Here is a 14,214-nt window from a genome sequence, read left to right as displayed (position 1 = left end):
AAAACATGTTAGTAGCCACAATACACTTTGTATATGTAGAGACAATCAAACAACAATTGTATTTAAAATACTAATTTTAGAAACAACTTCTGGATAAAATAATGTTTCAGTGCAAGAACACTTGCCTAATATGTTTAAAGCCATAGATTCCACCCCCAGCATCACATGTATCCTCTACCTCCATGCACAAACAGGCACACACGCAAACTATAAAACAAAGTACTCCTTTCATGTGTGAATATGTTCCTTTCATGAAAAGCAACCATGCATTATTAGAACTACTTTTGCTTTTTAAATGTATTTTAACTCCTTTGAAATAAAACATAAAAAATAATACTTACAATGTGGAAACATAAATATATTCTACAATAAACTTACTATTCCGTTGCCTTATAAATTTTGGGAAAATATAGTTCCTAATCATAATTCTCCCTAGAGACTAATGAATCAAGGAAATGGTATGACAGTAGCCTTGTGAAATCAGTCTTCAAATAAATGAACTATAGAATGAATTTTAGAAGATGAATAGCATGCACATGAACAATTTAATCTCCATACCATACCATCTATTTAAATTTGGGCTGCCGAGTAGCAAAGGAAACTCTAATAAATGCTTGAAAGAAACACATTCATGTGTTTGATGATTAATTTTATATGTCAGTTTGATGGGGCTAAGCAATTTCAGATATATGATGAAAAATCTTTTCAGGTATATATATATATATATATATATGGATGTCTTTAAAAGGATTAGTATTGGAATGAAAAGACAGAGCAAGGAAAACACACTCAATGTGAAAGGGCAAAACTCAAATGTACAACGTATCAGCAAAACTAATAAAAACAGATAAAGCATGAATTCTCTCTCCTTAACTATCTTTAATTTCTATATGCCTCATTATTCTGGAATATATGTTTCTCTATCCACTGAGGGAACAGATTATCAAACATTCATACCCCAAAACTTGATAAATTTCCTATGTGTACACACACACACACACACACACACACACACACACACACACACACAAACGCTTTTCAAATCCTTGGTCTCAGACTAAAACTAGTTCTACCAACAGCTTCCATTATTCTCGGGTCTCAGTCTTTAGACTGCAGAGAGAATTCCTTGTGGCTTCATAAATTCATGGTTCCACATGGTCACTTCCAAGTAAATCTCCTTCATATATATAAATATTCAGTTGATTTTGTGTAAAGCCTTGAATGAGAGTAATGTGTGAAATATTTATTTACATAAAAGGATATCTAATATGTTTATGCACATCATTAATATTGTCAGTGAAAGAAAAAAAACATGTTAAATATTGAAGGAATTGTTTTAATCCATAGTTGGTGTTGTTAAGTGATATTAAACTTCAAGGGAGTTGTATTTGAATGACACAGGCATGAAGAAAACTACCAAATACCACTCCAAAACCACACTTTTAAAAACAGACATGAGATTGGATTAGCCTTTTCAGTTTAATAAAGTTTTAGCAAATATAGGTTGCACATTCTCCAGGAGGTTTATATACTCAGAATTTGGAATTCAAACACTCTGCTCCATTGAATAGGTTTAAGGAAATCTTTTATCAATTTCAATGTCTAAAAATGTCTCCTATTATATTACTAAATAATGTATGACATTCTTTAGTTTGACTGTATGGAAAAGTATTATACTGGGCAATGGCTTAACCACTATTCATTGCTACTTATATTCAATTGCATGTCTTAATTTGTAATGGTGTCCTTATTCTTTTATTATTACTAGAGCCCTAAGCCTTTCCTAAGGTTTCTGTAGCTGACGTAAATATTGCAAAATTTGCATGTATATGTATGTGTGTGCACATATGTTTACATGTATGTATAGGCATGCATGTGGTATGTGCATGCATGTGATTTTTACATGTGAGTGTACATGTGTACATGTATCATGCATGTGTGTATTCTGTGCATGTTGCATGTGTATGTGTGGGTCTTTGCACATTAGCATTGTACATATTTACCTGATTCAAAAATCATACAAGAAACATCTTAAATACAGCATAATGCACTCTATAAAACCAGGACTACTACAATTAACAGTGAATTATCTTCCTATGGGATTGCAAACACCTTTAGCTCTTTCAGTCCTTCCTCTAACTTCGCCATTGGGGTTCCCATGCTCAGTCCAATGGTTGGCTACAAGCATCTGCATCTGTATTGGTCAGGATCTGGTAGATCCTCTAATGAAACTGCTATATCAGGCTCCTGTCAGCAAGCACTTCTTGGCATCAGCAACAGTGTCTGGGTTTGTTGGCTGCATATGGGTTTAATCCCAGGTGGGGCAGTCTCTGGGTGGCCTTTCCTTTAGTCTCTGTTCAACTCTTTGTCCCTCTTTCCACCAACTAAAGAGTATACATGGAGGAACCCATGGCTCCAGCTGCATATGATGGCCTTATTTGGCATCAATGGGAGGGAAGGATCAATGCCCCAGTGTAGGAGAATGCTAGGGCAGTGAGGCAGGATTGGGTGGGTGGGGGAGCACCCTCATAAAGCAGAGGGAATGGGGGAAGGGACAGGGGGTTTGCAGAGGGAAAGCCGGGAAGGGGGTTAACACTTGAAGTTTAAATAAATTAAAACAACCAATAAAATATTAAATTAAAATAAAAATTAAAACTAACAACAAAGCCAAAATCAAAACCCAGTGAATTATCAAAATGACTAGTAAATTCAATACATGAGAGTAAAACAATTGAATGAAAATAATGTAAAGCATGCATCTATCTATTCCATATCCATCTATAATTTTTCGTATATCTCTCATCACTATTATAATTATATACATATCCACACTCACCTATATGTCCCAATTTTCAGTCAAAAGCCCCTTCCCTTTGCAAAGTCCCTGTGATTAAATGGCCCAACAGTTAAATGACATTCATGCACTTACCGAGTATATCCTTATCTTCAATAATTGCCATCTCAACTTCCCGTCCAGTAATAATTGTGCATGTAAAGGGAGATTGAAGAAGAATACTGATCTCACCAAAGGACTCCCTCTCCTTAAGTTTACCCATATAAACAAGTTTTTTAATTTTCTTCTGTAAAAGGATAATAGAGGCTTCATGAAAATATGCACATAATCATTATGATCAGAAACTCAGCAATTCCTAAACCGTCTAGATAAAAGAAATTAGCAGCCGACTTGATTGGAATCAGACAAAACATTTGCCTTTTATTTTATTCATTTTATATTTTTCCTTTTATAGCAAAGCAATAATACACTCTCAAGTACACTTCAGGATATGAAAGATAGTGGACAACACTGTCAGTGAGTCATGCAGCCATTGCATTATTTTAATGTCTACTAATTCAGAGTATGTGTGAATACATAAGATGACTGATGACGGTGGTGGTGGCAGTGATGGTGATGATAGTAATGATTGTATGCATGTAGAGGACTGAGAACAACTTCAGCTCTCTCCTTTTACTATGTGGGTTCTAGAGTTTGAAATAAGTTTGTCAGGCTTAGTGGCAAGTTGGGACACCTAACTATCCTGCATTTCATTTTTGAATACGTGAAGTTGCCTGGGAATAGTTGAACTAGTTCAAGTTTTCAAAGCCCCAAGAATAGTACAGAGTGTAACTTAACCATATTTTGTGAACTACCAACTGTAATAAACTCTGCCTCAGGTAGAAGACTGTTATTGAAGTAACTGAGAGGGTGGAGATGAGAAATTATAACAGCTTTAAGCGATGGGATAAACTGAGAGAGCTATTCACCCTTTGTCCTTTTATTGTGTGGGTACGTTTGCTCATCAATGTGTTACTGAGAATTAATCTCAGCTTTGTTTACATATCACAAGTGGGAAATTTTTGTGAGCTGCATTCTCCAACTATTATGCTTTCTTAGTAAAAATGATGATTTCACTTGAATAATCTAGTACTTTATTTCAAATCAGGGTCCTTGTGACATAAACTGCAGTTTCAGTACAGGGGGTTTTAAAGGGGAAAATGGTATCTTTTTTGGAAGATCTAATCAGTATTAAAAGTGAAATGATCAGGTAGCTGTAGGCATGGAAAAACAAATACCTACCCACCCCAGGACAGGCATTTGACAGGCACTTAGACAAGGAGAAAGTCTTTAGTAAGTGTGTTGAAGTCAAGCTATAGCAGCTTGAATATTTGTCATTTTTGCAAATAGTAAAATATTCTTTACTCAGAATATCACAGGAATGTCAGAGAATAAGCCAGTTTACATATTTAACCGAATCCTATCAAACAGTATCAGAGAAATAATCATTCTTTTTCTGCTACTATGACTCCCTTTTGCCTGGTTAATAAAAGTGAAATGAGTACATAGTGCTTTCAGGGGCTTAATGTTTTCATACCAGCTACGTAGAGGTTCATACAGCTTATCGTTGATTCTTATGCACTGGTAATTCAGTATTTAGGTACACTGCATTTTCACCATTCATCCATCAATGGACATTTAGATTTCTTCTACCTCCAGGACTTTGAGGATTAATGAGAATCTTCTGGCAAAATTTGTCTTACTCTTTCTATTCTATGGTAGTTGTACTTGGGATGGTTTTAAATTTCATTTCTCTGACAAAGGACATGAAGTACCTTGTAATGTGATCATTGGTCGTTTTCCTAAGTCAACATCATTTTCTCCAATAAAGCAAAATGAGCTCAATATGTATGAGAGAATGTTACCCAGCATCTCTGAGTTATTAGAGTAGTTAATTATCAGGAGAAGCATATAAGTCGAAACTCACCACTTTAAGTGATAGATCCACGAGTCCAACAATATTTCTGTAAATGTTACAATATCCAGAATTGATAAAACCCACAAACGAAATGATATTTCCACTTTCTACTAACACTGAAAATGAGAGAGAGAGAGAGAGAGAGAGAGAGAGAGAGAGAGAGAGAGAGAGAGAGAGAGAGAGAGTTAGTCTTATATTTGGGACATAAAAAATATTTATGAAAAATAAAAAATATTCTGACAAGAAAAAATAAGATATTCATTCAATAACTATGGTCATTATCTGAACAGATGCCAACTTATAGATACTACTTATCTACAGAGAAATTTTTAAAGTGTGCCCGTTGCGTATAAATACGTACTGCTTCTATAGAAATAAACATTGACAAGCACCCACTGGCATCGCCTGCTGCTTCTTTCATAGATTTGGATCCCAGCACCCACATCCTGTTGCTCTCAATTACCTATAACCCCAGCTCCAGGGAAATCTGATACATTTGGCCAGTTTGGGCAACTTCACTAAAGTGTCTGTGCACACACACACACACACACACACACACACACACACACACACATACACAAACGTACACACAATAATAAAAATAAAAAATTTAAAAATATTTCTATTGTGTCTGACTTCCATTTTATAGATTCAAATAGTGAGTTTCACAAGAACTATTGAAGTCTCCAGACTTCATCCAGAAACCAGCAACTTTCTTAGCACAGTAGTGGTTATAAGTAAAGGATTTAGTGGCACACTGACCTACTGTATGTGCTTATACAAAGTATAGAACTTCTCTAAGCTGTGCCTTTCAACCTGCTTGCTCCTTGAAGATAGAAGAGCAAGGTGGAGAGGTAGAGAGAGTGTAACTGTTTTCTAACCCAGAAGTTTCCTGAAAGTTCTTTCTTCAAAGGTTTCTTCCTTCAGACTTCCCAATCCTTTCATTTTGTGTATTTATGGCATTTTATTAGAGACTCTTATTCAGAGCTCTAATATGCTGTACTCTATCTAATATTGCTGGTCTTGTTACCTTGGCATTTGAGAATCTGATCTTTATAGAATTTCATGTTTGATTTTTCCTTTTTCATTTTAACTTTGAGCCTTGCTTTGTAAGATAAAATTTAATTTCCCTTGTGATTGATGTTTGCTTCAGTAAATATATGAAATGTACTTAGCTATGTCTGCCACAAGGTAAATACTATATATGAAAAGTACTGTTTTGAAACTCAGGCTTTCTAGATATTTCAGCTGTATCTAGAATCTTAATTTAAAATCACTAAAGGATAAGAAGGACCATAAGCAAGAATCAGTATAAATTAAAAACTATAAGCATGTACCTCTGATACTACAAGCCATAAAGCACAAAATGCTATACTTAAAGTACTAAATTAAATCAAAGTGCTTTGGATAAGTACTGCTATAAGAGATACATATTCTTATAACATTGGGACTATTAGCTGATTAGGCCAGTCAATCTTTATGATTCATTTCTAATTTTTGTTCATTTTAAATATTCTTTTAAAATGAATGTTCAGCTTTTAAATTTTGTAGTTAATGTGTTTCATTCTTTAACCATTGTATCCTTTGCCTCTTAGCTAGGTTTCCAATCTACTAGGCTGGATGGTACTTCTTCAACTGCATTTAATTTTTATTTTAATTTATCATATGTGCTTTCGTTTTTCCATAATATCCTGTTGTAAAACAGCTTTTAATTTTGTCAACTTGAATCTTTTGGTACAGTGACAATTTCCTGGTTTACTGACCTAATGTTAGCCCTTATATTTTCCCTAGAAATGTATTTATTTACTTTTTTGCTTTTCACATTTTATTAGTAAGCACAATGGGTGAGAGGTAAAAGGCCTACAATCGCAAATGCAAGGTTGGGATCTAAATCACCAGACGGAACTGTGCTTAACTGCAGAGAGGTGGCCACCAGAAATTTATTTTTCATTTTGAACCTCTATTTGCAAATACCTAATTAAGTCATAATTTTCACATTTCTTGCTTTCAGAAACACATTACTCTACCTATCTATATAGCTCTAGTTGTGTCTAATGCACTATGAAATGTGATTAACTTGTTGAGCTTTTCTTAAATTTTTAAAGAGAAGGGTAAACTAATTTTAGGAATTGTGATGTTTAATCTTGGTTATTAACAAAATAGAATCTATAATAACCATGGAAATGCAGCTCTGGACATTTCTATAAGAGTATTTCTTGACTGGGTTAACTGAGATAGGAGGACACTTCCTAAATGTGTGCAGTGTCCTTCCATACACTGGATCTAGACAGAATAAATGGAGCTAAGAGCTAAGTACCAAGAGTTATTGCTGTCTGCTTTTGAGGCCCCAATGGAATGTGACCGGATGCCTCAAATTCCAAACTCCTATTATCATGACTTCTCAGAGGTGATACACTATAACGTTATATATAAGCCTTCTTCCTGAAGTTGCTTTTTTTGAGGTATGACCTAATGAAACCCAGTCGTATCTTGGAAGTTTGGGTATAAAGAGTTTAAAGACTGGAGGAAGGAAAGAAGTGATCTAAAGCCCAATCTTATGGGTATAATATGGCCATACCATTCATGAACTAAAAGCAGCAGTGGTTACCTGCACAGATTAACCTCCCTGAACAGGTTTGTGGTCAAAAGGTGCCAAGTTCCACGTCTAGCTGAGAAGTTCTTAGCGTTTGATGACTTCTGGGGGCAGTGAAAGTCATTTTTCTCAATGGGGAAAGAGGGTGGTCATGAGAGACTTCTTAAGACCCACCAGCTGATCCTTTTGGGTGAGCATTTGGGCAGCAACCATTGAACTCAGTGAGTTAAAACGCAATAATAAAAGAAAAAAGAAACTGAAAGCGTCCTTGAACTTTGGAAGGAACTATGTTTGGAAGTTCCAGGGGGAAATGAGGTGAATATTATAAAGGTATATTTTATTTACATGTAAAATTTTTAAAAATAAATACAAATCATTAACATAAATATATCATTTATACCTGCATCTCACATGAGTGAAATGCTCCATTATAAAACTACTCAATGTAAAATGAGAAAAGCTATAAATATATACAAATTTACAAATTATTTATAAGTGCTGAGTGATATCAAAGAAATTCTAGTGGAGAGATATTTTAAATCAATAAATAGAAAGATCCAATATTTTTCCATGACCGTTTCTTCCTAAACTATCTATTGACTCAGGAGTGCCCCATTTAGACTGATAACAAAAGTTTAAAGTGAAAGAGGAGAGCCTGAAGTTGGAAGAGTTATCATTAAATCTCTATTGTTATTTCATAAATAATAACAGATTGGTTTGATATTTCTTAGAAAGATTACAAAGGACATAGGGACACCAGCAAAATGTTGAAGGAAAACAGGAAATGAGGAAGAAAGACACTACTAAATTGAAGACTTCTTATACAGTCGCCTTCCTCCAAAGTTGTTAAAGTTACAAGAAGAGACAAGTAAAACAATGTAATGGAGAAAATACCAGACAAATCTATCTACATACTGTCAAATTATTTTGGACAAAGAAACAAAGTCAAACACTGAAAATATTCAGCAGATTACAAACTGAATTTAAGCACTAACTTTACACTCTTCAAAATATCTCAGGATGATTCACAGACCTAAATGTATAATGAAACCCAGCAATACCATTAGTAGAAAATAACCACAAGAATATAGAACCATAAAATCTTGGAGGGGAGGCCACAGTTTTATGGAGGATTGATGCCCCAGCATAGGGGGATGCTTGAGTGGTGGGATAAGAGAGGGAGGGTGGGGAGCACCCTCATAGAGGCAAAGAGGAGGAAAGAGCAGATGTGGGGTGGAAGATTTGTGGAGGGGTAACTAGGAAGTGGGATATTAGCAGAGGTGTAATCGAATGAAATGATTAATTAAAAATTTATCAATACTATAAAAAAACCCAAAACCTTGGGTTTAGAACTAATGCCATGGGTATGACATTGGAGATAAAGCTGTGAGCATAGAATGCATAATTTAGATCTCACAAATTAAAAGAGAAATCTGCTCTGAAATAAATATACCCAATGATGAAAGATAAACCCCATAATAGAAAAAATACTGATAAAATATATATTTAACCAAGAAACTATCATGCAAAACCTAAAAACACAACTCTTAAAATCGTTAAGTAAGCAAGCAAGGCTTCTAAAAATGAAATGGTTAGAAAAACATTTCATTAAAAGTACATTAAAAAATAACACCTAAAACTCTGAAACGAAATAAAAAAATTACTAACAAATAAAGCAAAAAGCATTACTGAATGGAAAGTCTATAGCAATGAATGCCTACTTTCAGAAATATAAGGACCTCAAGTGGAGGTCTGCAGGTCAGGGGACCAGAAAAGTATAAGGAGGAGAAACAGGAGCCCATAAATATCCGAGTATAAATGCTTGAAAATAAAAAGTAAAAGAAAGAAATATAAAATTAGATTTTTAGAATTTTTTAAAAGACAATGGAGTGCTACTTAGCAATAAAAAACAATGACATTATGAAATTCATAGGCAAATGGAATGAACTAGAAAATATCATGCTGGGTGAGGTAACCCAATCACAGAAAAACACACATATATGCACTCGTTGATAAGTGGATATTAGCCCAAAAGCTCGAATTACCTAAGATGCAGTCCATAGACCACAGGAAGCTCAAGAAGAAGGATGACCAAAATGCTCCTTAAAAAGGGGGAAATACTCCTTAAAAGGGGAAAAAGAAATTTCCATAGGAGGGGATATGGAGGCAAAGTTTAGAGCAGAGACTGAAGGAATGGCCATTTAGAGTTTGCCCCACATGTGGCCCATATATATACAGCCACCAAAACTAGATAAGATGGATGAAGCTAAAAAGTGCATGCTGCCAGGAACGGGATGTAGATCTCTTCTGAGAGACACAGCCAAAACACAGAGGCGAATGCTAGCAGCAAACCACTGAACTGAGAACGCGACCTCCTTTGGGGGAATTAGAGGAAGGATTAAAAGAGTTGAAGGAGCTTGCAACACCATAAGAACAACAATGCCAACCAATCAGGGCTTCCAGGGACTAAACCACAACCCAAAGACTGACCCAGGACTCCAACAGCATATGTAGCAGAGAATAGCCTTGTTGGGGCACCAGGGGAAGGGGAAGTCCTTGGTCCTGCCAAGGTTGAACCCCCAGTGCAGGGGAATGTTGTCAGGGGAGGGGAGCAGCAAGTGGGGTGGATGGGGGCCACACCCTTATGGGGGAGGGGGAGGGGAGGGGGGCTTATGGACAGGAAACCAGGAAAGAGAATAACATTTGAAATATAAATAAAGAAATATGTCCAATAAAAAGGAAAAAAGATGTGAATAAAAATTGATAAAACTGAAATACCTATTATATCATATTACCTGTAATAAAAATGATCAGAGGAATATTGTGAATAATCATGCCATCAATTGCGTATCCTGTAATAAATGGATAAATTACTGGCAATAATTAATATATAAGTACTGGATCATAGACAAATAGAAGTCCTGAACAGACAGACCTAATAAGGATTTGGATTCAGCAAACAAAGACTCCCATAAACAGGTTATCTCTTGGTGTCAGTAAAGACGGAGAGATGATATATCATCCCTTTTTCTTTAAGACTCCTGAATGCTCTCAGGGAAAGAACAGTTGCTAATTCATTTTATGAAAGGAGGCAGTGTCCTGATGGTTCGTGCAGGAAAAGCTACTACAAGAGAAGAAAACTACAGGCTTGTATGACTGATGTTACCAGTTTAAACAACCTCTACACGAAACTGGCTCCTCGAATTGAACTGGCCACGTAGAGGATTATGATCCCTTTTCAAGTGGGAGTTGTCCCAGTCATGTGATCACAGCTCAATAGTATTGAACAATTTTTCGTGATTAAAAACTGAATAAATGAAATAAAAAACCTTAATGATCCAGGAATAGAAAGAGATCACTTCAATATAGTAAATACAGTAGATGCAGATTTCATAGCTAATACACATTTTTTTTTCTTTTTTTTTTTTTTTTTTTTGGAGCTGAGGGACCCGAACAGGGCCTTGCACCACTAAGGCTAATCCCCAAATACTTCTCAACCCAAAAAATTTAAAAAAAAGTCCATAGGATATTACAACTCAGGGGATTTCACCCTAAAATTGTCCTAACACCTTTTCACTTTTTTTTAGATATGTTACAATATACTTAATCTAAGTTCTTTTGCAACTGAAGTCATGGCCTCCCTTCACGAAAAGTATAGAAATAAAGACATGAGTCAAATGGGTCACCCTTAGGCAGTTAGAGTGCACGTCATACCATACTCATACCATACTCAGCACACCCTGCTTTAAAGGATCTGTAACAGGAAGAACAGAAGGACAAGTGACAAGCATGGGAGTGAGTTCCAGTGCATTTGGTCCCAATCAGTTCTGAGTTCTGTCTCCTTACTGAAATGAATACTAGTCTGTAGGTCGTGCACTTTAAGCAGCAAATAGTATTTTGCTGTTGTGGTCATGTGATAGGAGCATGTCATTTTCCTAAGAACCTTTCTTACTAGGAAAAAAATAATTTTATTTCATTCAGACCATTTTACAATCACGTAGTTATGCAAAAATAAGGGTACTGGTGAAATGTGGCCTCTAAAACAGCAAGAGTTTCAGAGAACTAGCAGTAAGGGAGCTTCAACTAAATGGTGCAGCTCAAAGTATCAACTCCCTCATTCTTCTGAGCACAGGGGCAGAGAGAAGCTGCACGAAACCATTTCACATTTTTAACCCAGCTTTTAACACTTTTATTGTTAATCACTTTATTTAAAATACTTGTTATTTTGAAATCGTGCAATGCTATGTAACTGTGAAATAAATTAATTGAGGTAAAATTTAAAGACTCTATTAATTAATCACTTATAATTAATCTGCTGAATGACAGTGTGCTGGTATGACCACAAATTTTTTCTAATGATTTTGCTTTTGTGGCTTCTTTATTTTTGTGCACTAGGAATTTTCCAGTAAGTTCAACTTGTTTTCTGTTCCTTCATTCATGATTCCTCAAATGGAGTTTAGGCGATCTTTCACATATACTTCTGAGCCCCTTTATATAAAATAAGAATTGTGAGTGGAGAAGAGAACTGTGTCTATTATGTGTTGGAGTTATTCCTGATAAGTGATTAGAACAATGTACAAAATATGTCTGGGAAAATCAGACACATCGACTTTTATTAGACCACATATTTTGGTCAACAGATGACATGTCTAGTTCCAAGCACATGATTTGTTTATTGGTATTTTCTTGCTTCCTCATCCATCACTGTGATTATAAAAGTACTTTCTGAGGCTAACTATCATCACTCTAATGCCTCTAAGGGGCAACTCTTCTCTTCCATCATCCTTCATGTTCTGTTGACCTTGAGTCGCCACTAATTTCCTGCTATTTCTTCCTTCCTTGAGTTACACCAACACTGGATTGGACACATGCTATTGTAAACATGAAGATCTTGCTTTTCAACCTTATGATTAGGTTAGCAATTCTTTAAGGGGGTTCCTTCTCTGATGTCCTTGCTTATCCTCATTCTCCTCACTCTAGGAGTTTCCAAACTCACAGAATTATCTTGAGTTAGGACATTAGACTTCCAGGAAACATGAGATATGGTAGGGCTTCAAAGGAGAATGATGCTACGTTGTAATTATAGTTGATCGCCTTAGCTACCTGCTCAATGACATTTTCTCCTGAAATTCAATGGAGCTCTAATATCAACTGCATATAATGCGTATTCTGAGGTTGTGATATAGAACACTCAAGGACTCACGGACACATTTCACTCTCAGGTGATCTGATTCCTTCAGTTATGTTTCAAAATACAGTACACTGCTTACTGTATTTTAAAGTAAATGAAATATTTAAATCTAATTTCAGTTTAAATATTGAAATCTAAACTCATTTCAGTTTATATAGAAAAACACTTACATTTAAGACACATTAACTATACAACTAAATCATCTCTTTTCCCATTCTGCCATATGTTCCCTTTGGATATGTATGGGGCATTGTTTTTAGATGTGCTCAGATCTCTCACTTTATGCTGTTCCAGACCTAACTCACCCATTTCATTTTTGTCAGGGATTTAATTTTTTCTGAAATTTTGTAGGAAGTCTGCATATATTGGTTCCATGTTTCAGACAGATTTATCCAGTAGCTAGATTTCCTCTCTATTATTTTTGTCAAATTAACTTTGAAACATATTACATTACATACAGCCCAAGGACAAACTATTATTTTCTTCTTTGGGCGATACTGTATAATAATGAATGTTTGATATTTGCCCTCCCTTGTCTTTTCTTTGGAAGTTGCCTTCACTGACGCTTACTCTAACTCTAGCACTTTCTCTGTGTGTTTATTTCTCTCGCGTGTTTTTGTTCAGTTTACTGTTTCTTGTGACTCCAAATTTTTACTATTTATTTGACAAAGTTATGTATATATGAATTGTAATTCTAACTCATTTCAAATATAGGAAATAATTTAATAAGCTTGGTGCCTGTGTATTGCTACTTAATTCATGATCATTAGTATACAAAATAATTTTTCGTTTTTATATTTTCATATACATTAGTTTGTATTCTAACAAGAAAATATACTTTTTAAAAAGAGAAAAAAACGAAGCTTGAAGTTGATTCTAGTAAGAAAATGTGGCTAAACATTAGAAATATCAAATTCATGCCACTATCTAATCTCGCTTTTCTTTATTGATTGAAAACTAATAGTTTTAGTAGTTCACTTGAAAAGTTTACTGACAAGAACACAAAGATGTGTACATTGGAAATCCCTCAGAAGAACCAACAAAATAACCCTGATCTTCTCAAAGACAGTACATCCCTTAGGATGCTGAGTAAGGTACCAGGGAAGTTGCCAGGTAGCATTCTGTAATGGTTCCTTCATGCCTGAAGAGAACTTACTCAATTTGTGTATATCTCTTTTCCTTTCTTTAGAACTGTGTTTTAAACAGTTGAAGATTATATGAATAAATGAAAGACCAAGCTACTTCTTAGGCATAGCTGTTTAGAACACAGTAAAAATTGTTCTATGTAATGGCCAATAGTTATCGTTAATGTTTCAGACACTAGTCATGTATTCTGGGATAGAAACCCAAGTTTGTTCATATTTTATTTTCATTGTAAATAGTCTCTAAATAAATTCTAGCAATATTTTCTAAAATGATATTCATCAAACAATACTAAGGTTAATATTAAAATTTGTGTTCACAGTGGCAAGTTCTGAGTCATTGTGCCCTTTCTCAAATAGAAGTTAAGTAAATGGTTTTTTAATAGAAAAGTTTGCCAAGGATTTTGAGTAAAGAATGACTTAATGTTAAAACAAACATCATAAAACAAGATTTCTCAGATGAACATGGGTAAGAATTAAATAATGAAAATAATGTTTTAAAACTAAAAGAAAATGCTATGAGATATATAAATGGTA

At 34.9% G+C, this 14,214-nt stretch overlaps 1 protein-coding gene across 1 annotated transcript in view; it reads right to left on the bottom strand.

The window, feature by feature from the left end:
* Cnbd1 (cyclic nucleotide binding domain containing 1) overlaps positions 1 to 14,214 on the bottom strand; it is a 320,853-nt gene that overhangs the window by 71,601 nt on the left and 235,038 nt on the right. The window contains exons 9-10 of the mRNA XM_032890379.1: positions 4,761 to 4,867; positions 2,924 to 3,080 (exon numbers count right to left, since the gene is read on the bottom strand). Coding sequence (XP_032746270.1) covers positions 2,924 to 3,080; positions 4,761 to 4,867 — 264 coding nt within the window. The remainder of the gene's footprint in view (positions 1 to 2,923; positions 3,081 to 4,760; positions 4,868 to 14,214) is intronic.

Source organism: Rattus rattus, chromosome 1 (assembly GCF_011064425.1).
Source record: "Rattus rattus isolate New Zealand chromosome 1, Rrattus_CSIRO_v1, whole genome shotgun sequence".
NCBI classification, from domain to species: domain Eukaryota; kingdom Metazoa; phylum Chordata; class Mammalia; order Rodentia; family Muridae; genus Rattus; species Rattus rattus.
The sequence above is the reverse complement of the archived record's forward strand: the minus strand, read 5'-3'. Positions and strand labels throughout refer to the sequence as shown.